Raw genomic sequence first — 26,333 nt, forward strand, 5'->3', positions numbered from 1 at the left:
ATTGATCATATCTAAATCAGTATCCTTCATGACCATTGGTCAAGTACACTATTGAGCTCAATGTCTCTATTTCATTGTACATGTGACCTCCAGAATCTAGAAGCTTCCAGGTAATCAAAAAATATTGCTGGAACCAAAGTTATAGCTTCCAGTGATGTAATCACAAACTCAAGAGTGTGGCGGTCTACCGGCTAATGAGGCCCCACCACCCACTCATCTACCAAGCGAGACACAACAACATGCACTCCATATTTGAGCAAGTAATTAGAATCCTTATAGCAACGCTGTGACATCCAAAATCATCATCATCAAGCTGCCATATTCATCATTAAAATATTGAGCCTTGTTTCAGGAAGAGACACACCATCTGGCTGTCAGATAAGCTCTGGTTCTCAATTTCAGGATAAGTTATTAATTGTTTTAGAGCGTAGATTGGTGAATTAGCATGTTTTATAACATTAATACATCCATATATAAATTGAGTGTCGTTAGGCAGCGAGGCAATGCCTCATCATGTAGTAAGTTCTGACTTAATCTTTTCAGTGAATGAACCTCTTATATTGCTGAAAATTCATATAATCAGAATACCCCATATCTTGTGTATAAAATTCTTTACTATAACTTATCATACATTTAATTACCTCATCCATTATCTTAATTTATCAAGTTAGCTTATTTTATTGCATTTAATAATTTTTGTATGCAAATTTACATACACCTTGTGTAATTATACCTTGTGTGCAACAGCACAGATATTGCTAGGACTAGGCTAGAGAGTGCTTAGTTCAGGTCCTAGATCATGAACCTTACCAGTGCTGGGAGTCATAGAGCTGTTCTATCATATCCATGTTAAATGTTAAATGTGTAGGTGTACCCGTAGGTATATTTTGATCTGCAGTTCATGTGTCAGATCAGCCTTAAGGGGGGCATAATGCCGGATATTAAAAGTTATTCAATGTCAATAAATCTTTTTTGACTAGTTGTGCATGAAAAGGGCTGCAATTGTGCCAAGTTTCAGTATTGTAGCCTATATATAAAGGGAGATTTTTTGTTGTTTTTTAACGAATTTTACACATTTTCAAATCAAAACTTCAACCACAAGTTCCAAATGAAATCATTTCTATGACATTCTTCTATCATAATAGCATATAATAAAGGATCTGAGTCAGCGGATTTTACAAAATATGTTTAGTTTACTAATACAAATAGTCAAATTTCAGTAAAAAAATTATCAAATATATCATGGCTTATTACTATTATAAAATCAATAAATAAACTTAGGAAAACAAGCTCGAATCAGATTGTAGAAAGGTAAATTCTACATATAAGGTTTAAGTTTCATGTAAATTGAATAAGAAATGAAAGAGTTATAGGAACGTTTATGTTACTTAAAAAATAAGTAAAAAATATGATATTTTATATTAAGGCTGTAGCCGAGTTAGGTGGAGACTTGGGAATGTTGTCTTCCAGTTGTATTGATGTTATAGGAGTTGTATAAAGCCAAGGTGGAGTAGGGGGGGGAGGGGGTACAGTAAGTTGAGTTTCACATGTAGTGGGTAGCGACTACATGTGCTCTCTCCCACATGACAGGGACTACATGTGCTCTCTCCCACATGACAGGGTCTACATGTGCTCTCTCCCACATGACAGCGACTACATGTGCTCTCTCCCACATGCCAGGGGACTACATGTGCTCTCTCCCACATGACAGGGACTACATGTGCTCTCTCCCACATAACAGGGACTACATGTGCTCTCTCCCACATGACAGGGACTACATGTGGCTCTCTCCCACATGACAGGGACTACATGTGCTCTCTCCCACATGACAGGGACTACATGTGCTCTCTCCCACATGACAGGGACTACATGTGCTCTCTCCCACATGACAGGGCCTACATGTGCTCTCTCCCACATGACAGGGACTACATTTGCTCTCTCCCACATGACAGGGCCTACATGTGCTCTCTCCCACATGCCAGGGGACTACATGTGCTCTCTCCCACATGACAGGGACTACATGTGCTCTCTCCCACATGACAGGGACTACATGTGCTCTCTCCCACATGACAGGGACTACATGTGCTCTCTCCCACATGCCAGGGACTACATGTGCTCTCTCCCACATGACAGGGACTACATGTGCTCTCTCCCACATGCCAGGGACTACATGTGCTCTCTCCCACATGACAGGGACTACATGTGCTCTCTCCCACATGACAGGGACTACATGTGCTCTCTCCCACATGACAGGGCCTACATGTGCTCTCTCCCACATGACAGGGACTACATGTGCTCTCTCCCACATGACAGGGCCTACATGTGCTCTCTCCCACATGCCAGGGGACTACATGTGCTCTCTCCCACATGCCAGGGACTACATGTGCTCTCTCCCACATGACAGGGACTACATGTGCTCTCTCCCACATGACAGGGACTACATGTGCTCTCTCCCACATGACAGGGACTACATGTGCTCTCTCCCACATGCCAGGGGACTACATGTGCTCTCTCCCACATGACAGGGACTACATGTGCTCTCTCCCACATGACAGGGTCTACATGTGCTCTCTCCCACATGCCAGGGGACTACATGTGCTCTCTCCCACATGACAGGGACTACATGTGCTCTCTCCCACATGACAGGGACTACATGTGCTCTCTCCCACATGACAGGGCCTACATGTGGGCGTGGCGGGCCTGGGCTTACACGCTCCTCTCTCTCTCTTGACTGTCGGTTACAGGTGCGTGTGTGCGTATGTACTCACCTAGTTGTGCTTGGGGGGAAGGGTTGAGCCTTGGTTCTTTGGTCCCGCCTCTTAACTGTTAATCAACTGGTGTACAGATTCCTAAGCCTACTGGGCTCTATAATATCTACATTTGAAACTGTGTATGGAGTCAGCCTCCACCACATCACTGCCTAATGCATTCCACCTGTTAACTACTCTGACACTGAAAATATTCTTTCTAACGTCCCTGTGGCTCATTTGGGTACTCAGTTTCGACCTGTGTACCCTTGTTCGCATACCACCAGTGTTAAACGGTTTATCCTTATCTACCCTGTCAATTCCTGTGAGAATTTTGTAGGTAGTGATCATGTCTCCCCTTACTCTCCTGTCTTCCAGTGTTGCAAGGTGCATTTCCCGCAGTCTTTCCTCGTAACTCATGCCTCTTAGTTCTGGGACTAGTCTAGTGGCATACCTCTGAACTTTTTCCAGCTTCGCCTTGTGCTTGACAAGGTACGGGCTCCATGCTGGGGCCGCATACTCCAGGATTGGTCTTACATATGTGGTATACAAGGTTCTGAATGATTCCTTACACAGGTTCCTGAAGGCTGATCTGATGTTAGCCAGCCTCGCATACGCCGCAGATGTTATTCTTTTGATGTGGGCTTCAGGAGACAGGTTTAGTGTGATATCAACTCCTAGATCTTTCTCTCTGTCAGTTTCAAGAAGGACTTCATCTCCCATTCTGTATCCTGTGTCTGGCCTCCTGTTTCCTCTGCCTAGTTTCATTACCTTACATTTACTCGGGTTGAACTTTAGTAGCCATTTGTTGGACCATTCATTCAGTTTCTCTAGGTCATCTTGAAACCTCATACTATCTTCCTCCGTCTTAATCCTCCTCATATTTTTTGCCTCATCAACAAACAATGAGAGGAACGATTCTATACCCTCTGGGAGAGCATTTACATACATCACAAACAAAATACGTCCAAGGACTGACTCCTGCAGGACTCCACTGGTGACGCCTCGCCAATCTGAGGCCTCATCCCGTACAGTGATTCGCTGTCTTCAGATACTTAGGTACTCCCTTATCCAATGGAGTACCTTCCCTTTCACTCCTGCTTGCATCTCTCGCTTTTGCACTAGTCGTTGGTGTGGTAGTGTGTCAAAGGCTTTCTGGCAATCCAAAAATAAGCAGTTTGCCACCCCTCTCTTTCGTGCCTGATATTTGTTGCCTGATCGTAGAATTCAATTAATCCTGTGAGGCATGACTTGCCATCCCTGTACCCATGTTGATGTTGTGTCACAAAGTTCCTTCGCTCTAGATGTTCCACTAGCTTTTTCCGCAGTCTTCTCCATCAACTTACATGGTATGCAAGTTAGGGACACTGGCCTGTAGTTCAGTGCCTCCTGTCTATCCCCCTTCTTATTAATCAAGATTACATTTGCCATCTTCCAGATTTTTGGCAGTTCCCCTGTTACCAGTGATTTGTTATACATCATGGAGAGTGGCAGGCATGGTGTTTCTGCTCCTTCTTTTAGTATCCAAGACGATATTCCATCCGGGCCTATAACTTTTGTCACATCCAACTCTAGCAAAAGCTTCCTTACATCCCCACTGGTAATCCCAAACTCCTCTAGCGGTGCCTGGTTAACTATTCCTTCTCTTATCTTTGGAACGTTTCCTTGCTCAAATGTGAAGACCTCCTGGAATTTCTTGTTGTGTTCCTTGCACACTTCCTTGTCGTTTGTAATGAATCTGTCTGCCCCTATCCACAGTTTCATTATCTGTTCCTTCACTGTTGTTTTTCTCCTGATGTGGCTGTGCAGCAATTTAGGTTGTCTTTGCCTTGCTTGCGATGTCATTTTCATATTGTCTTTCTGTCGCTCTTCTCCCCCCTGACGTATTCATTCCAGGCACTCTGGTTTCTTTCTTTGCTCTCAAGGGTGCTGTTATTTCTATAGTTTCTCCACGCCCTTTTACTTAGTTGTTTTGCTAGCTTACATATCTGATTAAACCATGGGTTTCTCATCTGCATTTCATTTTTCTCCTTTTGGACTGGGACAAACTTGTCTGCTGCCTCCTTACACTTCTGTGTGATGTAGTCCATCATATCTTGGGCTGTCTTTCCCCCGAGCTCTGGTTTCCCATGTTCTATCCGTTAGGAATTTTCTTATCTCCTCATAATTTTTCTTACGGAATGCTAGCCTTTGTTTTCAGGTCCCTTCCTTGAGTACTTTAACCCTTCTTTGACCAGATACTCAAACGTCAGTACACTATGATCGCTCATTGCTACTGGGGCCACAAAGTCGATTTCCCTTATGTCAGAGTCGTTCAGAGTGAAAACTAGGTCGAGTCTCACTGGTTCATTGTATCCCCTCATTCTTATGGGTTCCCTGACATGCTTGCTTAAAAAGTGTTTTGTTGCCTCCTCCAGTATTAGCTCTACATGTTTCCTCTCCTCCATGCAGTTCCTTGTTCACCCAGTCTATCCTTCCGTGATTGACGTCCCCCATGATGAGCAGATGGGATCGAATTCTACAGGCAGCAAAGGCAGCCCTCTCAATTATAGTGTTAACTGCCATGCTGTCGTCATACTCTTGCCTGGGTCTTTTGTCATTTGGTGGAGGATTATATATCACTGCTACTACTACTCTTGATCCTCCCATCGTTATAGTGCCTGTTATGTAGTCTCTAAACCCCTCGCAGCCTGGCATAACCATCTCTTTAAACTTTATTCCTTTCTCAGGAGTATGACCACTCTGCCTCCTCATGAGTATGACCACTCTGCCTCCTCATGAGTATGACCACTCTGCCTCCTCATGAGTATGACCACTCTGCCTCCTCATGAGTATGACCACTCTGCCTCTTCTGCCAACACATTCGTTATGATTCCTGAGAGTTTTGTTTCCGTGAGTCCAATTACATCTGGGTTTACTTGTTGACCTCTTTTGCCAAGTTCACTTGCCTTGCTTGTAATCCCATCTATGTTCGTGTACATCACCTTGAAGCTGACTCTTTCTGTACATCCTCAGTGTCTGTTGTTCCATTGGAGTAGAGAAAGATGGTCTGGGATGGAGAGAGGGTAAGGGAGGACCAGGGTTATGAGGGAGGGCTGGGGGTAAGGGGGGATCTGGGTTGTGAGGGAGGGCTGGGGGTAAGGGAGGACCAGGGTTGTGAGGGAGGGCTGGGTGTAAGGGGGGATCTGGGTTGTGAGGGAGGGCTGGGGGTAAGGGAGGACCAGGGTTGTGAGGGAGGGCTGGGGGTAAGGGGGGATCTGGGTTGTGAGGGAGGGCTGGGGGTAAGGGGGACCAGGGTTGTGTGGGAGGGCTGGGGGTAAGGGGGATCTGGGTTGTGAGGGAGGGCTGGGGGTAAGGGGGGACCAGGGTTGTGAGGGAGGGCTGGGGGTAAGGGGGGATTTGGGTTGTGAGGGAGGGCTGGGGATAAGGGGGACCAGGGTTGTGAGGGAGGGCTGGGGTTAAGGGGGGATCTGGGTTGTGAGGGAGGGCTGGGGGTAAGGGGGACCAGGGTTGTGAGGGAGGGCTGGGGGTAAGGGGGACCAGGGTTGTGAGGGAGGGCTGGGGGTAAGGGGGACCAGGGTTGTGAGGGAGGGCTGGGGGTAAGGGGGATCTGGGTTGTGAGGGAGGGTTGGGGGTAAGGGGGGACCAGGGTTGTGAGGGAGGGCTGGGGGTAAGGGGGACCAGGGTTGTGAGGGAGGGCTGGGGGTAAGGGGGACCAGGGTTGTGAGGGAGGGCTGGGGGTAAGGGGGGACCAGGGTTGTGAGGGAGGGCTGGGGGTAAGGGGGACCAGGGTTGTGAGGGAGGGCTGGGGGTAAGGGGGGACCAGGGTTGTGAGGGAGGGCTGGGGGTAAGGGGGACCAGGGTTGTGAGGGAGGGCTGGGGGTAAGGGAGGACCAGGGTTGTGAGGGAGGGCTGGGGGTAAGGGAGGACCAGGGTTGTGAGGGAGGGCTGGGGGTAAGTGGGATCTGGGTTGTGAGGGAGGGCTGGGGGTAAGGGGGACCAGGGTTGTGAGGGGGGGGGCTGGGGGTAAGGGGGTATCATGGATGTGAGGGGGGGCTGGGAGAATCTGGTTTGGAGAGGGGGGGCGACAAGAGAGCTTTGGGGGGGGGGGAGAAGGGAGGGCTTTAGAGGATGGGGGGGGGGAGGAGAGGAGCTTTGAGGGTGGAGAAAAGAGGGGGGCTTGGTGGGGGTTTAGGGGTGGTGGGGAGGGCTTGAGGGGTTGAGGGAGAAAGGAGAGCTTTGGGGGTGGAGGGGGAGAAAGGAGGGCTTGTGGGGGTGGAGGGAGGGCTTGTGGGGTTGGAGGGGGAGAAAGGAGGGCTTGTGGGGGCATGGAGAGGAGGGGAGGGCTTCGGGGGTTGAGGGAGAAAGGAGGGCTTAGTGGGGTGGGGGAGAAAAGTGGGCTTAGGGGGATGAGGGAGAAGAGAGGGCTTAGGCTGATGGGGGAGAAGGGAGGTCTTGAGATGAGGGGGGGACTGGGGGTAGGGTGGTCTAGGTGGGGACTTGGGGGGGGGGGCTGGCAGGGGCTGGGGCAGGTAGGGCTTCTATTGTGTACTTGCCTATCACTGACTATTGGGGGTGTGAGGTCTAGCACTTTATGCCCCGCTGAATGGCCTTGTTGTACTTGTTGCTTTATAATTTAACTATTCTGGTGTGTGTGTGTATTTACTATATGTCTTTACTATTTGTGCATGCAGAATCGAGCTATTAACTCTTGAACCCCACATTTCTAATCAATCTATTTTTTCCTCTATTATATCTACTACATAGGTATGTACCTGAGCCGGTCGGCCGAGCGGAGAGCGCACTAGACTTGTGATCCTGTGGTCCCGGGTTCGATCCCGGGCGCCGGCGAGAAACAATGGGCAGAGTTTCTTTCACCCTATGCCCCTGTTACCTAGCAGTAAAATAGGTACCTGGGTGTTAGTCAGCTGTCACGGGCTGCTTCCTGGGGGTGGAGGCCTGGTCGAGGACCAGGCCGTGGGGACACTAAAGCCCCGAAATCATCTCAAGATAACCTCAAGATAGATTTATCTAACACACACACACACATCCCTACAAAGCAGCCCGTAGCAGCTGTCTAACTCACAGGTACTTATTTACTGCTACGTGAACAGGTGCATCAGGGTGAAAGAAACTATGCCCATTTGTTTCTGCCTGAGCCGGGAATCGAACCCGGGCCCTTTGAACTACAACCCCCGAGCGCTATCCACTCAGCTGCGAGGCCCCCAGAAAGGCAATCGCCAACGTTCACGAAAATTTGTTAGGGGCCAGAAGCCGGCCGTTGGAAAAACCAAAACGGGCGGCTTCTGGCCTGGTTTATACTACTACCTGGCACCAATAGTCTAGTTGGCCGCGAATGTTGGTTGTATAGAAACGGAATTATAACTATCTACGGGCTCACCATAGCCCGTGTTGCTTGAAACTTTTTGTTCCAGGTAGCGAATCTTTAACAACAACAACAGAAACGGAACAAAATTTTAGGTGTGCTCCCCAGGTGGTGCCAGTGAGGGCTTTAAGTATGGTGAGTCGGGGTTGTGTCGCCTGTTTAAGGTGTTGAATGTGTGCTGACCAGGTAAGTGAGGGTGAGTCGAAGTGCATGCCAAGGTATTTATCTTCGTACGTGTTGGATGGGAGTGTTGTGTATTGTGAGGGTGGGTAGATGAACAAGTCTTTTGTTAGTGAAGCTCTGATAACAGGTTTTAGTAGTACTAACTTGGAGGCCCCGTTGTTGTGTCCAAGCACTGAGGTGGTCAAGTGCTGTTTGCATTGTTGAGACTGTAGTAGGTAGGGCAGTGTCTGAATAATGTTAAATCATCAACGTACGGCGAGAGGTGAACGGGGCGGGTAATAGGTAAATCTGCTAAGAATGAAGCAAAAAAGTTTGGGCTTAGAATGGAGACTTGCGGGACACCCGTTCGAATAATAATGCTGTCTGAAAACCTGCCTTGTATATAATCTTTGGCGGTCCTGTTCGTAAGATAGGACTGTAGCCATAGAAGTAATCTTCCCTGTACGCCTAAAGGTGCAAGCTTTGCCAAGAGGCAAGTGTGAGGAATGTTATCAAAAGCTCCTTTAAGGTCTAGGTAGAGAACAATACAAAATTTACTGCTTCTGAGAGAGGTGCGGATTTCATGTTCAAGGCAGAGTATTTGATCCACTGTGGAACAGTGCGGCGGAAATCCAGCTGCAAGTGAAGGTATAATATTAATTATTCTCAAGGTACTACTGAAGGCGAGTAAGTACTAGTCTTCACATGACTTTACTGAGACATGATAGCAAGGAAGATAGGTCTGTATGACAAGGATTGATTAGAGGTCTCAACCTACTTTTGCTACCATTGTATTCTTTTGTTTAATATATGTAAATTTTGTTTGGTTGTTTTCCTTCTTGCTGCTGTGAGTCCATTCATGCATGAGAAAATAAATACTCGAGGCTGCTACAATATCAAGGGAGTTGAGTGGAAATAATAATGAATAGAGAGCTGGAGGAAGGTCCTCCGAGTACATAAAGTAGAGAGGACAATCCAGGGGGTTCCGTAGTGGAAGTGAACATGGGATAATAGGTGTGTGCTGAGTTACATTCCCAGATGTAAATGTACACCGGTTGATAGACAGTTGAGAGGTGGGACCAAAGAGCCGAAGCACAACCCCCACAAGCACAACTAGGTGAGTGCATGTTTAACGTGGTCCCTGTCTCTTGAAATACGAGGCGTTGACGAGTGACGTGATAGAGGACTCGAAACTGTGTGTTCGCTTGTGCTGTTGCAGTTTGTTTTGCTATTTGTATGAGCCTCCTCCTTCTTATCCTACATGACTACATAACACACAACTTATGTGACCGGGTACATATGTGACACAGTATGTATATGATACAGAATATAAGTACTGTATTATTATTAAATATATTATTATTATAATAATAATTATAATTAGCCATCCTCGGGTGAAAAGGGGCTGTGACGCTCTGTGTCAGGAACCCGTAGGTGCGGGACCGGGACGTCCACCTCCCGGGGCTCGTGCGGCCCCAAGCTCTGCTTCAGGAGGCTGGGGTCGTTCTTGCCCTTGATGGGGTGGTTCTTCTCCGGCCCGACCACGGCGGTCTCCGGGTTTGGAGTCCCAGTGCCTCCTTTCATTAACTTCGAGGTAAATTTTTGCAGCTGGCGCCCCCTAAAGCAGTTCGTTATTGCCTTCAACCTCATTATGACAGTTCCTGTGACGGCGCAGGAACCAATCGAATTGGCGTTTGCCTTTCCAAAGGAGACTTTCGGAGCCGTGGAGAGGGGGGCACCAGCTGCCTGGGTAACAGCTTCTCCCCATATCAACCTATCCTGGCTTTGCGCCCTGGAGAGGCCACTCCAGACCGACAACTAGAGAGCAACTCCATAGTCTCCTGAGACTGATGGATGCCTACTACTACTATATATGTGACACAGTACCTATATATGATACAGTACAATTGTGACACAGTACCAACATGACACGGTACAAATATGACAATACATATATCACACAGGACCTACATAATACTACTTATATGAAAGTATATATATGACACAGTACATACATGAAACAGCACACATATAAGAGATCATTTGTACGACACCAGCACAACAGAGAAAGAGAGAAGGGCGGCACACCTGGGTGTAGAAGACACGTGGGTGTAGGAGACACACCTGGGTGTAGAAGACACACGTGGGTGTAGGAGACACACGTGGGTGTAGGAAACACACGTGGGTGTAGAAGACACACCTGGGTGTAGGAGACACACCTGGGTGTAAAAGACACACCTGGGTGTAGGAGACGCACCTGGGTGTAGGAGACACACCTGGGTGTAGAAGACACACCTGGGTGTAGGAGACACACCTGGGTGTAGAAGACACACCTGGGTGTAGGAGACGCACCTGGGTGTAGGAGACAGACAAGGGTGAAGGAGACACACCTGGGTGTAGGAGACACACCTTGGTGTAGGAGACACACCTGGGTGTAAGAGACACACCTGGGTGTAGGAGACACACCTGGGTGTAGGAGACACACCTTGGTGTAGGAGACACACCTGGGTGTAGGAGACACACCTGGGTGTAGGAGACACACCTGGGTGTAGGAGACACACCTGGGTGTAGGAGACACACCTGGGTGTAGGAGACACACCTGGGTGTAGGAGACACACCTGGGTGTAGGAGACACACCTGGGTGTAGGAGACACACCTGGGTGTAGGAGACACACCTGGGTGTAGGAGACACACCTGGGTGTAGGAGACACACCTGGGTGTAGGAGAGGACGCGGCACTTGTCGAAGCCCTCCTGGCCGGCAGTGTCCCACAGGGTGTAGCAGTACTCCTTGTCGTCCACCATGATGGTCCCGGCGTAGTTGTCGAACACTGTCGGCACGTAGCTCTCGTTGAACGACCCCTGGGGGAGACAGGTCACACTACCTCATAAACCACCCCTGGGGGCGACAGGTCACACTACCTCATAAACCACCCCTGGGGGAGACAGGCCACACTACTACCTCATAAACCACCCCTGGGAGAGACACACCACACTACCTCATAAACCACCCCTGGGGGAGACAGGCCACACTACTACCTCATAAACCACCCCTGGGAGAGACAGGCCACACTACTACCTCATAAACCACCCCTGGGAGAGACACACCACACTACCTCATAAACCACCCCTGGGGGAGACAGGCCACACTACTACCTCATAAACCACCCCTGGGGGAGACACCACACTACCTCATAAACCACCCCTGGGGGAGACAGGCCACACTACCTCATAAACCACCCCTGGGGGAGACAGGTCACACTACCTCATAAACCACCCCTGGGGGAGACACCACACTACCTCATAAACCACCCCTGGGGGAGACACGCCATCTGCTGTATGTCGCATTTACACTACCTCATAACCTGCTTTATGTCTCACTTATACTTCCTCATGCACTACCTTATGTCTCACTTATACTACCTCATAACCTGCTTTATGTCTCACTTATACTACCTCATAAAGTACCTTATTTCTCACTTATACTACCTCATAACCTACCTTATGTCTCACTTATACTACCTCATATTCCGACTACTCTCCCCATATCCTCTCCGTAAGAAATACAGTGAATTTAGCTAACTAAACGTGTCAATATTAAAGGGGTTTAATTTCACTGAGCACCAGTTACACCCTCACCACCACCCACACCCTCACCACCACCACACCCTCACCACCACCCACACCCTCACCACCACCCACACCCTCACCACCACCCACACCCTCACCACCACCACACCCTCACCACCACCCACACCCTCACCACCACCCACACCCTCACCACTAACCACACCCTCACCACCACCACACCCTCACCACCACCCACACCCTCACCACCACCACACCCTCACCACCACCCACACCCTCACCACCAGCCACACCCTCACCACCACCCACACCCTCACTACCAGTCACACCCTCACCGCCACCACACCCTCACCACCACCCACACCCTCACCACCACCCACACCCTCACCACCACCACACCCTCACCACCAGCCACACCCTCACCACCACCCACACCCTCACCACCACCCACACCCTCACCACCACCACACCCTCACCACCACCCACACCCTCACCACCACCACACCCTCACCACCACCCACACCCTCACCACCACCACACCCTCACCACCACCCACACCCTCACCACCAGCCACACCCTCACCACCACCCACACCCTCACTACCAGTCACACCCTCACCACCACCACACCCTCACCACCACCCACACCCTCACCACCACCCACACCCTCACCACCACCCACACAATCACCACCAGCCACACCCTCACCACCACCCACACCCTCACCACCACCCACACCCTCACCACCACCCACACCCTCACCACCAGCCACACCCTCACCACCACCCACACCCTCACCACCACCACACCCTCACCACCACCCACACCCTCACCACCACCACACCCTCACCACCACCACACCCTCACCACCACCCACACCCTCACCACCACCCACACCCTCACCACCACCCACACCCTCACCACCACCCACACCCTCACCACCACCCACGCCCTCACCACCAGCCACACCCTCACCACCACCCACACCCTCACCACCACCCACACCCTCACCACCAGCCACACCCTCACCACCACCCACACCCTCACCACCACCCACACCCTAACCACCACCCACACCCTTAACACCACCCACACCCTCACCACCAGCCACACCCTCACCACCACCCACACCCTCACCACCAGCCACACCCTCACCACCACCCACACCCTCACCACCACCCACACCCTCACCACCACCCACACCCTCACCACCACCCACACCCTCACCACCACCCACACCCTCACCACCACCCACACCCTCACCACCACCCACACCCTTACCACCACCCACACCCTCACCACCACCCACACCCTCGCCACCACCCACACCCTCGCCACCACCCACACCCTCACCACCACCCACACCCTTACCACCACCACACCCTCACCACCACCACACCCTCACCACCACCCACACCCTCACCACCACCCACACCCTCACCACCACCCACACCCTCACCACCACCCACACCCTCACCACCACCCACACCCTCACCACCACCCACACCCTCACCACCACCCACACCCTCACCACCACCCACACCACCAGCCACACCCTCACCACCACCCACAACCTCACCACCACCCACACCCTCACCACCACCCACACCCTTACCACCACCCACACCCTCACCACCACACCCTCACCACCACCCACACCCTCACCACCACCCACACCCTTACCACCACCACACCCTCACCACCACCCACAACCTCACCACCACCCACACCCTCACCACCACCCACACCCTCACCACCACCCACACCCTCACCACCACCACACCCTCACCACCACCCACACCCTCACCACCACCCACACCCTTACCACCACCACACCCTCACCACCACCACACCCTCACCACCACCCACACCCTCACCACCACCCACACCCTCACCACCACCCACACCCTCACCACCACCCACACCCTCACCACCACCCACACCCTCACCACCACCCACAACCTCACCACCACCCACACCCTCACCACCACCCACACCCTTACCACCACCACACCCTCACCACCACCACACCCTCACCACCACCCACACCCTCACCACCACCCACACCCTTACCACCACCACACCCTCACCACCACCCACACCCTCACCACCACCCACACCCTTACCACCACCACACCCTCACCACCACCCACACCCTCACCACCACCCACACCCTTACCACCACCACACCCTCACCACCACCCACACCCTCACCACCACCCACACCCTCACCACCACCCACACCCTCACCACCACCCACACCCTTACCACCACCACACCCTCACCACCACCCACACCCTCACCACCAGCCTCAACTGTATCATTATACATTTGTGAAACACATTGTAGAACTACAATTGAGACACATTCTAACAATACATCCTGTTGAGATTCTGTTCTCTCTCCCATCTGATGTATATCTGTGGTGGACATCATCTGATATACTTATGTAGTGTTGCTGTTCTGCCGTGTTCTTCTGCACTCTGTGTCATCTGGAGATACCTGAAGAGTGTGTTCTGTTGTGCTGTGTCTCATGGTGTGTACTACTGAAGTGTGTCTCATGGTGTGTACTACTGAAGTGTGTCTCATGGTGTGTACTGCTGAAGTGTGTCTCATGGTGTGTACTACTGAAGTGTGTCTCATGGTGTGTACTACTGAAGTGTGTCTCATGGTGTGTACTACTGAAGTGTGTCTCATGGTGTGTACTACTGAAGGGTGTCTCATGGTGTGTACTACTGAAGTGTGTCTCATGGTGTGTACTACTGAAGTGTGTCTCATGGTGTGTACTACTGAAGTGTGTCTCATGGTGTGTACTACTGAAGTGTGTCTCATGGTGTGTACTACTGAAGTGTGTCTCATGGTGTGTACTGCTGAAGTGTGTCTCATGGTGTGTACTACTGAAGTGTGTCTCATGGTGTGTACTGCTGAAGTGTGTCTCATGGTGTGTACTATTGAAGGGTGTCTCATGGTGTGTACTACTGAAGTGTGTCTCATGGTGTGTACTACTGAAGTGTGTCTCATAGTGTGTACTACTGAAGGGTGTCTCATGGTGTGTACTACTGAAGTGTGTCTCATAGTGTGTACTACTGAAGTGTGTCTCATGGTGTGTACTACTGAAGTGTGTCTCATGGTGTGTACTACTGAAGTGTGTCTCATGGTGTGTACTACTGAAGTGTGTCTCATGGTGTGTACTACTGAAGTGTGTCTCATGGTGTGTACTACTGAAGGGTGTCTCATGGTGTGTACTCGTGTACTGTCTCGTGCGGTGTATCCTGTAGTGAGTCTCATGTGTTGTACTCCTGAATCTCCTACACCCAGGGCATCACACCTGGGTGTAGGAGATAAGGAGGCAGGTGTTGATGAGAGCATCTCACCTGGGTGTAGGAGATAAGGAGGCAGGTCTTGCCGACGGCTCCGTCACCCACCGCCACCATCTTCAGCGCCCGGCCCTTACTCGTCATCTGGGAAACAAAATTAAAGATTGTGTGACTTATAATTGTTTTGTTTACCCGCTGACACACAAACTTAACACTAAAACACCACAGAGATTGACCCTTTAAACGTTGTGGCTGTGACTTCTATATATATATATATATATATATATATATATATATATATATATATATATATATATATATATATATCTATATATATATATATATATTATATATATATATATATATATATATATATATATATATATATATATATATATATATATATATATATTAGTATATTTTGGTAGCAGTCTTTCCTGTAGACATATATTATTAAATATGAACGAAAAAGTAAGATTAATAATTCTAACACGAATTTTCTCAATCTTTCGTACATTTCTTTTCACTGTTGGAGGTAAATCAAAAATCAATTCTCCAAAATTCATTTTTATTTCTAGTCTGACGCGACACGAGCGCGTTTCGTAAAACATATTACATTTTCAAAGACTTTAGTTCACAAATACACAACTGAATAGAACTTACGCATCTCCGATTTTATATCTACATTTGAGTGAGGTGGAAGGGGTGATGTGGCATTAACACAAGACAGAACAAGAGGTGGTATTAATAGGGTATTAATTTCATCAAAACAAGACAGAACAAGAGGTGGTATTAATAGGGTATTAATTTCATCAACACAGGACAGAACACGAAACAATGGATATTGAATAGAAGTGTTTGTAGAAAGCCTATTGGTCCATATTTCTTGATGCTTCTATATTGGAGCGGAGTCTTGAGGTGGGTAGAATATAGTTGTGCAATAATTGGCTGTTGATTGCTGGTGTTGACTTCTTGATGTGTAGTGCCTCGCAAACGTCGAGCCGCCTGCTATCGCTGTATATCGATGATTTCTGTGTTGTTTACTAGGATTTCTCTGGCGATGGTTTGGTTGTGGGAAGAGATTATATGTTCCTTAATGGAGCCCTGTTGCTTATGCATCGTTAAACGCCTAGAAAGAGATGTGTTTGTCTTGCCTATATACTGGGTTTTTTGGAGCTTACAGTCCCCAAGAGGGCATTTGAAGGCATAGACGACGTTAGTCTCTTTTAAAGCATTCTGTTTTGTGTCTGGAGAGTTTCTCATGAGTAGGCTGGCCGTTTTTCTGGTTTTATAGTAAATCGTCAGTTGTATCCTCTGATTTTTGTCTGTAGGGATAACGTTTCTATTAACAATATCTTTCAGGACCCTTTCCTCCGTTTTATGAGCTGTGGAAAAGAAGTTCCTGTAAAATAGTCTAATAGGGGGTATAGGTGTTGTGTTAGTTGTCTCTTCAGAGGTTGCATGGCTTTTCACTTTCCTTCTTATGATGTCTTCGACGAAACCATTGGAGAAGTCGTTATTGACTAGGACCTGCCTTACCCTACAGAGTTCTTCGTCGACTTGCTTCCATTCTGAGCTGTGGCTGAGAGCACGGTCGACATATGCGTTAACAACACTCCTCTTGTACCTGTCTGGGCAGTTGCTGTTGGCATTTAGGCACATTCCTATGTTCGTTTCCTTAGTGTAGACTGCAGTGTGGAAACCTCCGCCCTTTTCCATGACTGTTACATCTAGAAAGGGCAGCTTCCCATCCTTTTCCATCTCGTAAGTGAAACGCAGCACGGAACTCTGCTCAAATGCCTCCTTCAGCTCCTGCAGATGTCTGACATCAGGTACCTGTGTAAAAATGTCGTCAACATACCTGCAGTATATGGCCGGTTTCAAGTTCATGTCGACTAAGACTTTTTGCTCGATGGTACCCATGTAGAAGTTTGCAAACAGGACACCTAGGGGAGAACCCATGGAGACCCCATCTACTTGCTTATACATGTGCCCATCCGGGCTCAAGAAGGGTGCCTCTTTAGTATAAGCTTGGAGTAGTTTCCTCAGAATATTTTCTGGTATGTCAAGAGGAGTACAGGCTGGATCACGATACACTCTGTCGGCTATCATTCCGATTGTCTCGTCCACAGGTACGTTGGTAAACAGCGATTCTACGTCCAACGAGGCTCTTATCCCTGTGGCCCGTGTGCCCCGCAGTAAGTCAACAAATTCCTTTGGAGACTTCAGGCTGAAGGCGCAAGGAACATTAGGAGTCAGCAGGCCGTTGAGTCGCTTCGCCAGTCTGTACGTGGGTGTGGGTATCTAGCTAATGATTGGCCGAAGTGGGTTTCCAGGCTTGTGTGTCTTGACATTTCCATACGCATATCCAGGTTTATATTCCCCAATGATCTTTGGCAGGTGGAGTCCTGCCAAAAGAAGGTCACTACCAAAGATACCTTACAAGCAGAACTTATTGCAGAAGGAGGAAAGAATCGAGGCAATTACAGAAGCACCATACTGTCCCCCGAGCTTAAAGCGGCAGCTAAAAGCCTTCGTGAGAACAAGGAGAGAGTTGTCAGGAGAGGTGACAAGTCGCCAATATATGTCATTCTTAAAAAAGACGAATATCTGGCGAAAATGAACATCATACTCTCTGACCAAACTAAGTTCCAAAGGGTAACGAAGGACACTACAGCCGAATTAAAAGCAAAGGTCAACAAACTGATCGAAACTGTGAACGCCAAGAAATCCGGACTCCACCTGCCAAAGATCATTAAAATTCAAAGATCCAAAGTTAAATTAAAATTAGCAGCAAAACAAAGGACTTATATGGGACAAGAATACCTATTAAAAAGCTAAGAGATATAAGGTGACACTAATTACAAAACAATTCACTCGTGTAAACTTACGTGAAGAGATCAAAGTAAAACCCTGTAATTATCACCTGGATATTCAAAGCTAATTAAAAATTATAATAATAACTACCAACAAACAGAAAACGTATATAAAAATAAACAATTTAAAACACTTATAGATTACCAGTTAGACGCGTTGAAAGAAACATATATTGCACAAAATCGTTCACTAAAATTTGAATAAATTGTTCTAATTAAACAAATACAACAGTACAAAATGTCTACACTCGAAATTAGTATGAAAGACTCAAATCGTGGGAACTAAATAATAAATAAGTCAACATGGACTATAATTTACGACAAAAGGACCACTGGTAATTATAACGTGTATAATTGAGCAGCTGAACAGTGAATATTTAGCAGAGGTCGCACCTCCCTGATATATATGGATTCCATTATTTTCTAATCGGACTGGCCAGTCATGCAAATGTCTTAAAATTTTAAAATCGGATTCCAGCAGAGAATGATTTACCTCATGACAATGATTTCTAATCTCCGAGAATGCTGGTTTGGATAATGGTAATCCAGTCCTAAATGATAGTCCCCGGTGCTCAAGTATCCCGATCTCAATGTTCCGAATGGAACTCCCGATGTATCCAGCATTAGAGCTGGAACCATTATACATATATACGATACTAGAGCACAGGGACGGGGGGGGGTGGTTGGGCACTTTATCTCTAAATTTAAAATAGGAGCCTATGGTATTTGTATTCACAAAAATAATTCTAAAGTGTACTTGAGGATAACAATGTTGTAAAAGTTTCCTCAATCGACTTCTTACAGAAGAACTTACAGAAGAACTACAGAAGAACTTTTATAGTGACATAAAAAGGTAATTTGATGTATTTAATATTCCTTTCTACTGTAGTAATCTTACAAAAAGGGTGAAACTAATTGTTTAAGAAATTCCTTATAGAAATATATACCATATGCGCAGGGTAACCATTATTTGAAAACAATTTCAAAGGCGGGGATTAATTGTAACAAGGAAATTGTTTTGTAACTAGTGTCGCCTTATATCTTTTATCTTTTAATAGGCATTTATGTCCCATATGAGTTCTTTGTTTTGCTGCTCATTTTAATTTTATTTTTGTGTTTTAGTTCTGATGATGAATATGAGAGGTATTCGAAACGTCATGACTTTTACTTAAAAGGTAAAGAAGAATTTGAACAAGATCTTTGTTATGTCAATGGTTCTTCTGTTTGTTATGATCCCTCATCCGATGCATTCCCAAATGATCTGATGCTCCCATCAGAAAATTGGGAACATCAAATGATCTGATGCTCCCATCAGAAAATTGGGAACATCAAATGATCTGATGCTCCCATCACTGAAATATAAAAAAACAGTTAAAAAAACGAAATGAGAAAAAGAAAAAACAGAGATATAAACTATAATCACGAAATGAACGGTATGGTAAACAACACAGCTCAATTCCAATGCAATATCATGCAAAATAATGAAATGAAAATGAAAATAAATCGAAATCTATGAAAATTCCACTTGTCAATACAATCGGAAACATTGAAATGCAATCGTAACATATTTAGTGTGATATTTAGTATTTTGTATTTATAACGTAATTTAACATAACGTAACATATTTATTATTTAGAGTGTCTTGCTCTTATGTGTAACAGATGGCACTGTTTTTTAAAAAAAGAATGGTTTTATCTGTCACAGGTGTGAGGCATATATACTTATACTTACGAAATGAGCGATCTGGTAAACAACACAGCTCAGTTCCAACACAATGTCAAAATATTTAAATCAAAATTAAAAAAAAATCGAAATATATGAAAATTCAATTTGTCAATGCAATTGAAAACGTTAAAATGAAATCAAAACATATATAGTATAGTGTGTGTTGCTCGCGTGTGCAACAGATGGCACGATTTCTTAAAAAAAGAATGTTTTTACCTGTCACAAGTGTGGCATCTATACTTATACTTACGAAATGAACGGTATGGTAAACAACACAGCTAAATTCCAATGCAATGTCACACAAAATAATTGAATTAAGATGAAAATAAATCAAAATCTATGAAAATTAAAGCTATCAATGCAATCAGATACTTTGAAATGGAATTGTAACATATTTTGTTTCTTAAAAAAAGAATGTTTTTACCTGTCACAAGTGTGGCATCTATACTTACGAAATGAACGGTATGGTAAACAACACAGCTAAATTCCAACGCAATGTCACACAAAATAATTAAATCAAAATGAAAATAAATCAAAATCTATGGAAATTAAATTTATCAATGCAATCGGATACGTTAAAAAGGAATTGTAACATATTTAGTATGGTGTGTGGTGTTATTACGTGCAACAGATGGAGCTGTTTTTCAAAAAAGCATGGTTTTTACCTGTTACAGGTGTGGCATCTGTATAGTTGGTATACAAAAACATGCGCGGTTTTTAATGGAACGTTGTGTCAAAATTTCAAAGCAATCAGTGAAGAACTTTCGTAGATTACATCATGTGTTGCTCTTATGTTCAACAGATGTCACTGTTTAAAAAAAAAATGTTTTTTCCTGTCACAGGTGAGGCATGTATATAGTAAATATATAAAAACATGCGCCTTTTCATATGCAACATTGTGTCAAAATTTCAAAGCAATCGGTAAAGAGGTTTCGAAGATTTCCTTCACATAAAAAACACATGAAAACCGCAGTTTTTCAGAACAAAACAAAACAATATATATATATATATATATATATATATATATATATATATATATATATATATATATATATATATATATATATATATATATATATATATATATAAATATATATATATATTTATATATATATATATATATATATATATATATATATATATATATATATATATAAATATATATATATATATATATATATATATATATATATATATATATATAAATATATATATATATAAATATATATATATATATATATATATAAATATAAATATATATATATATATATATATATATATATATATATATATATATATATATATATATATATATATATATATATATTGTGTGACATTGCGCATATATATATATATATATATATATATATATATATATATATATATATATATATATATATATATATATATATATATATATATATATATATATGCGCATTTCGTAATAACTTATTACATTTTCAAAAGTTATTTACACACACAACTGTAGCCTGCAAACACTTCCATACTTATACTCGCATTTGGGTGAGGTGATATAAGAGTTTTGGATGAGGTGATTGACATTTACACAAGACAGAACTCGAACCAATGGGTATAAAAACATATGAATGGAAGTAACTGCAGAAGGCCTATTGGCCCATAGCTTCACCACTTCCTCTTGATGCTTCTATATTGTTTCGGAGTCTTGAAGTGCGTAGAATATAGTTGTGCATTAATTAGCTGTTGATTGCTGGTGTTGACTTTTTGATGTGTAGTGCCTCACAGATATCGAGCCGCCTGCTATCGCTGCATTTATCGATGATTTCTGTGTTGTTGGTTAAAATTTCTCTGGTGATGGTCTGGTTGTGAGAAGAGATTATATGTTCCTTGATGGAGCCCTATTGTTTATGCATTGTTAATCGCCTGGAAAGAGACGTTGTTGTCTTGCGTATGTACTGAGTTCGTTGGGGCTTACAGTCCCCAAGTGGGCATTTGAAGGCATAGACGACGTTGGTTTCCTTCAATGCATTATGCTTGGTGTCTGGAGAGTTCTTCATGAGTAGGTTGGCCGTGTTCATGGTTTTATAGTAAATCATCAATTATATTTTATGATTTTTGTATGTCAGGATAACGTTCCTATCAACAATATCTTTCAGGACCCTTTCCTACGTTTAATGAGCCGTCGAAAAGAAGTTCCTGTAAAATAGTCTAATAGGGGGTACATGTGTTGTGGTAGTTGATTCTTCAGAGGTTGCATGGCGTTTCACCTTTCTTTTTATGATGTGTTCCATGATTCAGCTATGATCCCAGGTAGCTGAAAAACTAGTTTACCCTTGAGAGTTATTCTGCAAGACCTGACCTAAATAAGAGGTCAAAGAAATATAAACGTGAAGATACATACGTAAAACAATTGGTTAAATTTGAAAGACAGTTCAGGAATATGGGAAGTGAACAAGAATAGAAATGAATGACTTGACATGAGATGTGGAGAGTTTGCTGGGAGTGTGAGGCTCGCTTCTGGAGGGTTTTGACCCCACTTGAGCACCAGACATCGTGAGGGGAAGCCGCGCTCTGTGTGAGCTCCTGTTAGAGTGGAACCCCTAGTTGATATACCTTCAAGAGGAAGGAAATGTGCAGACGTTTCAGCTGTGGAATCAAGCTGGGAACGTTGCGGGCTCAAGTCCTGGATGGCAGGAAGAGTTGTGAAGCCGCCCTGAAACATTTTCTTGGGCAGCCTTGGGAGCGCCCTGATCAGGCGTCATCGAGCAGAGCACCCTGCAAGAAACCTTTTGTGGTAAGCACAATTTCATCCCAGTTAATACCGATTTCCTATAATTGGTCATGTGCTCAGCGACCATAGCCGATGTTTATTAGTATATTAGACACATTTTGTTAAGGCAGAAAGCCTAAATAAGAGAGTAGAGGCGAGAGAGCCAGTTGAGGGGGCCGAGCCGAGCTCCTGAGGGCAACTGAGGCCGGCCTCCAGCTCCCTCAAGGGCCGCCCAGCCGGGCGGAGGATAGACCAGCCCAAACGTGGGGGAGTCCACACTCACGACGTTCTGGAGACGGAGAGATGATGGGTGGAAACACTAATTGTGTGGTTTATTTTCTTTATGTGTTTATAGAGGAACATTTTTATTGGCATATCGATGGGTTGCAGGTTTGTCCTGAGGAAGAAGTTGATGGGAGTACTCTGAGGCCAGAGAAGAAGTTGATGAATGGAACTTGAAGCCTGTAGGAGTAGATGTTGTACTCTGTGGAAGAACAAGCCCCGTAGTGAGGAATTGGACCTCATACTGTGAGAAGAGGAGCAGTGAAGTCTCACATGTTTCTGTGGAAACGGTAGTGAAGTACCACTGTAGTCCAAGGAGAACTTCGTGGTGCAGCAGCCTGGAAGAGCTAAAGAGGATCCTGGTAGATAAACCTAGAAGAGTCTGATGATGTCAGGATAGTGAACTTGCAGACTTGAAAAGGCAGTTCTTGTTGACTACTTGTAGGCAGTTGGTAGAGTGCTTGATTGTCGTTAGCGTGCAAGACGCAGTGAAAGGTGGGTGATTATCATTTCTATGCCAAGGAATACTTATACTGAAGTTTGCAGAGAGTTAGAGCTATAGGCTGGATTACCTACAGAGATATATGTATATGTTCTAGGACTGATAGGGTTATTAGTTATCATTCACTTATGCTGAAGTTTATAGAGTTACAAGTGTAGGCTGAAATACCTGCATATATATATATATATATATATATATATATATATATATATATATATATATATATATATATGCGGAAAATCCACAGAGAAATATGAAATGAGGTGAACGTTCCGGCTCTGTTAAAGCCTTTGTCAACACCAGACTGACTAAGGGGAAGGGAGAAGGGGGAGGATATATAGGCCGACACCTGACCAACCCATCCCTAGGGTTGGTCAGGTGTAATTAACCAAAAACAGGTATAGCTTACCTGTTTAAATATACCTGTTTTTGGTTAATTACACCTGACCAACCCTAGGGATGGGTTGGTCAGGTGTCGGCCTATATATCCTCCCCCTTCTCCCTTCTCCTTAGTCAGTCTGGTGTTGACAAAGGCTTTAACAGAGCCGAAACGTTCACCTCATTTCATATTTCTCTGTGGATTTTCCGCATAAAATGATCAGTGTTTTGTGATCGTCAATTGCATATATATATATATATATATATATATATATATATATATATATATATATATATATATATATATATATATATATATATATATATATATATATATATATACATATATATATATATATATATATATATATATATATATATATATATATATATATATATATATATATGTATATATAAATATATATATAAAAAATTAGAGAAAATATATTAATTCATGAAAACTTGGCTTATTAGGCAAATTGGGCCTTGCATATTAGGCCGAGAAGTGCATTCTGGCTACTAGGTACGACACATATATATATATACATATATTATTAAATATGACCGAAAAAGTAAGATTAATAATTCTAACACGAATTTTCTCAATCTTTCGTACATTTCTTTTCACTGTTGGTGGTAATTCAAAAATCAATTCTCCAAAATTCATTTTTATTTCTAGTCTGACGCGACACTTGAGCGCATTTCATACAACTTATTACATTTTCAAAGACTTTAGTTAACACATACACAACTAAATAGAACTTACACATCTCCGATTTTGTTTATATCTACATTTGAGTGAGGTGGATGGGGTGAGGTGGTATTTAATAAGGTATTAATTTCATCAACACAAGCCAGAACATGAAACAATGGGTATTGAATAGAAGTGATTGTAGAAAGCCTATTGGTCCATATTTCTTGATGCTTCTATATTGGAGCGGAGTCTTGAGGTGGGTAGAATATAGTTGTGCATTAATTGGCTGTTGATTGCTGGTGTTGACTTCTTGATGTGTAATGCCTCGCAAACGTCAAGCCGCCTGCTATCGCTGTATCTATCGATGATTTCTGTGTTTTTTACTAGGATTTCTCTGGCGATGGTTTGGTTGTGGGAAGAGATAATATGTTCTTTAATGGAGCCCTGTTGCTTATGCATCGTTAAACGCCACGAAAGAGATGTTGTTGTCTTGCCTATATACTGGGTTTTTTGGAGCTTACAGTCCCCAAGAGGGCATTTGAAGGCATAGACGACGTTAGTCTCTTTTAAAGCGTTCTGTTTTGTGTCTGGAGAGTTTCTCATGAGTAGGCTGGCTGTTTTTCTGGTTTTATAGTAAATCGTCAATTGTATCCTCTGATTTTTGTCTGTAGGGATAACATTTCTATTAACAATATCTTTCAGGACCCTTGTACATACATATAAGGCGTCTTGTACATACCAGTTGCGTTGCTTCTGGGAGTATGGGTTCGAGTCATTTCTGGGGTGTGAGTTTTCAGTTGCATATTGTCCTGGGGACCATTCAGGCTTGTTCGCATTTGTGTTCCTCACGTGTGCCCCAAAGAATGAGGTGATTTGGTAAAATGCTATGCCCAAGATTACTATCCGAGTGCCGGCGGTGGGGTGGTTCAAATAGCCTCGGCTATCACCTCATTATGTCCGGTCGTGATGGTCAAGTGGATTAAGGCGTCTTGTACATACCAGTTGCGTTGCTTCTGGGAGTATGGGTTCGAGTCACTTCTGGGGTGTGAGTTTTCAGTTGCATATTGTCCTGGGGACCATTCAGGCTTGTTCGCATTTGTGTTCCTCACGTGTGCCCCAAAGAATGAGGTGATTTGGTAAAATGCTATGCCCAAGATTACTATCCGAGTGCCGGCGGTGGGGTGGTTCAAATAGCCTCGGCTATCACCTCATTATGTCCGGTCGTGATGGTCAAGTGGATTAAGGCGTCTTGTACATACCAGTTGCGTTGCTTCTGGGAGTATGGGTTCGAGTCACTTCTGGGGTGTGAGTTTTCAGTTATATATATATATATATATATATATATATATATATATATATATATATATATATATATATATATATATATATATGTATATATATATATGTGTCGTACCTAGTAGCCAGAATGCACTTCTCGGCCTACTATGCAAGGCCCGATTTGCCTAATAAGCCAAGTTTTCATGAATTAATATATTTTCTCTATTTTTTTCTTATGAAATGATAAAGCTACCCATTTCATTATGTATGAGGTCATTTTTTTCTTAATAAAACAAAACTAAAATATTTAAATTAATTGTAAAGTAACTCAGGATATTGTCATTTTTTTATAAAATCTCTATTGTTTAAAATCTCAATTAATTAAAATATTTTAGTTTTGTTTTATTATTTTTATAAAACTGTAATATCAATATAGGTATAGGTTCAGTACTAATTGTAATATCTTAACATACAAAGAAGGTTAGGTTAGGTTGTGGTTGTCCATTCAGATTTTCAAGGTAAATGCAAATGTTCACAATAAATTAGTATGTCACATATGCACTTATTCATAAGCATGATATTGACTATAAGCAAGTGTGAGAACGGGTTGCAACGTGATACTGCACGATTCATGCCCTAACCTAACAAGGAA

General features: G+C 44.5%; 1 protein-coding gene across 2 annotated transcripts in view; it reads right to left on the bottom strand.

Moving 5' to 3' along the window:
- The window catches only part of LOC123761289 (ras-related protein Rac2), a 257,088-nt gene that overhangs the window by 45,189 nt on the left and 185,566 nt on the right, over positions 1-26,333 (bottom strand). For both annotated transcript variants that reach the window (XM_045747216.2, XM_069314002.1), the window contains 2 exons: positions 15,255-15,341; positions 11,009-11,155 (listed from right to left, as the gene is read on the bottom strand). In XM_045747216.2, coding sequence (XP_045603172.1) covers positions 11,009-11,155; positions 15,255-15,341 — 234 coding nt within the window. The remainder of the gene's footprint in view (positions 1-11,008; positions 11,156-15,254; positions 15,342-26,333) is intronic.

The sequence above is a fragment of the Procambarus clarkii genome, chromosome 7 (assembly GCF_040958095.1).
Source record: "Procambarus clarkii isolate CNS0578487 chromosome 7, FALCON_Pclarkii_2.0, whole genome shotgun sequence".
NCBI lineage: Eukaryota > Metazoa > Arthropoda > Malacostraca > Decapoda > Cambaridae > Procambarus > Procambarus clarkii.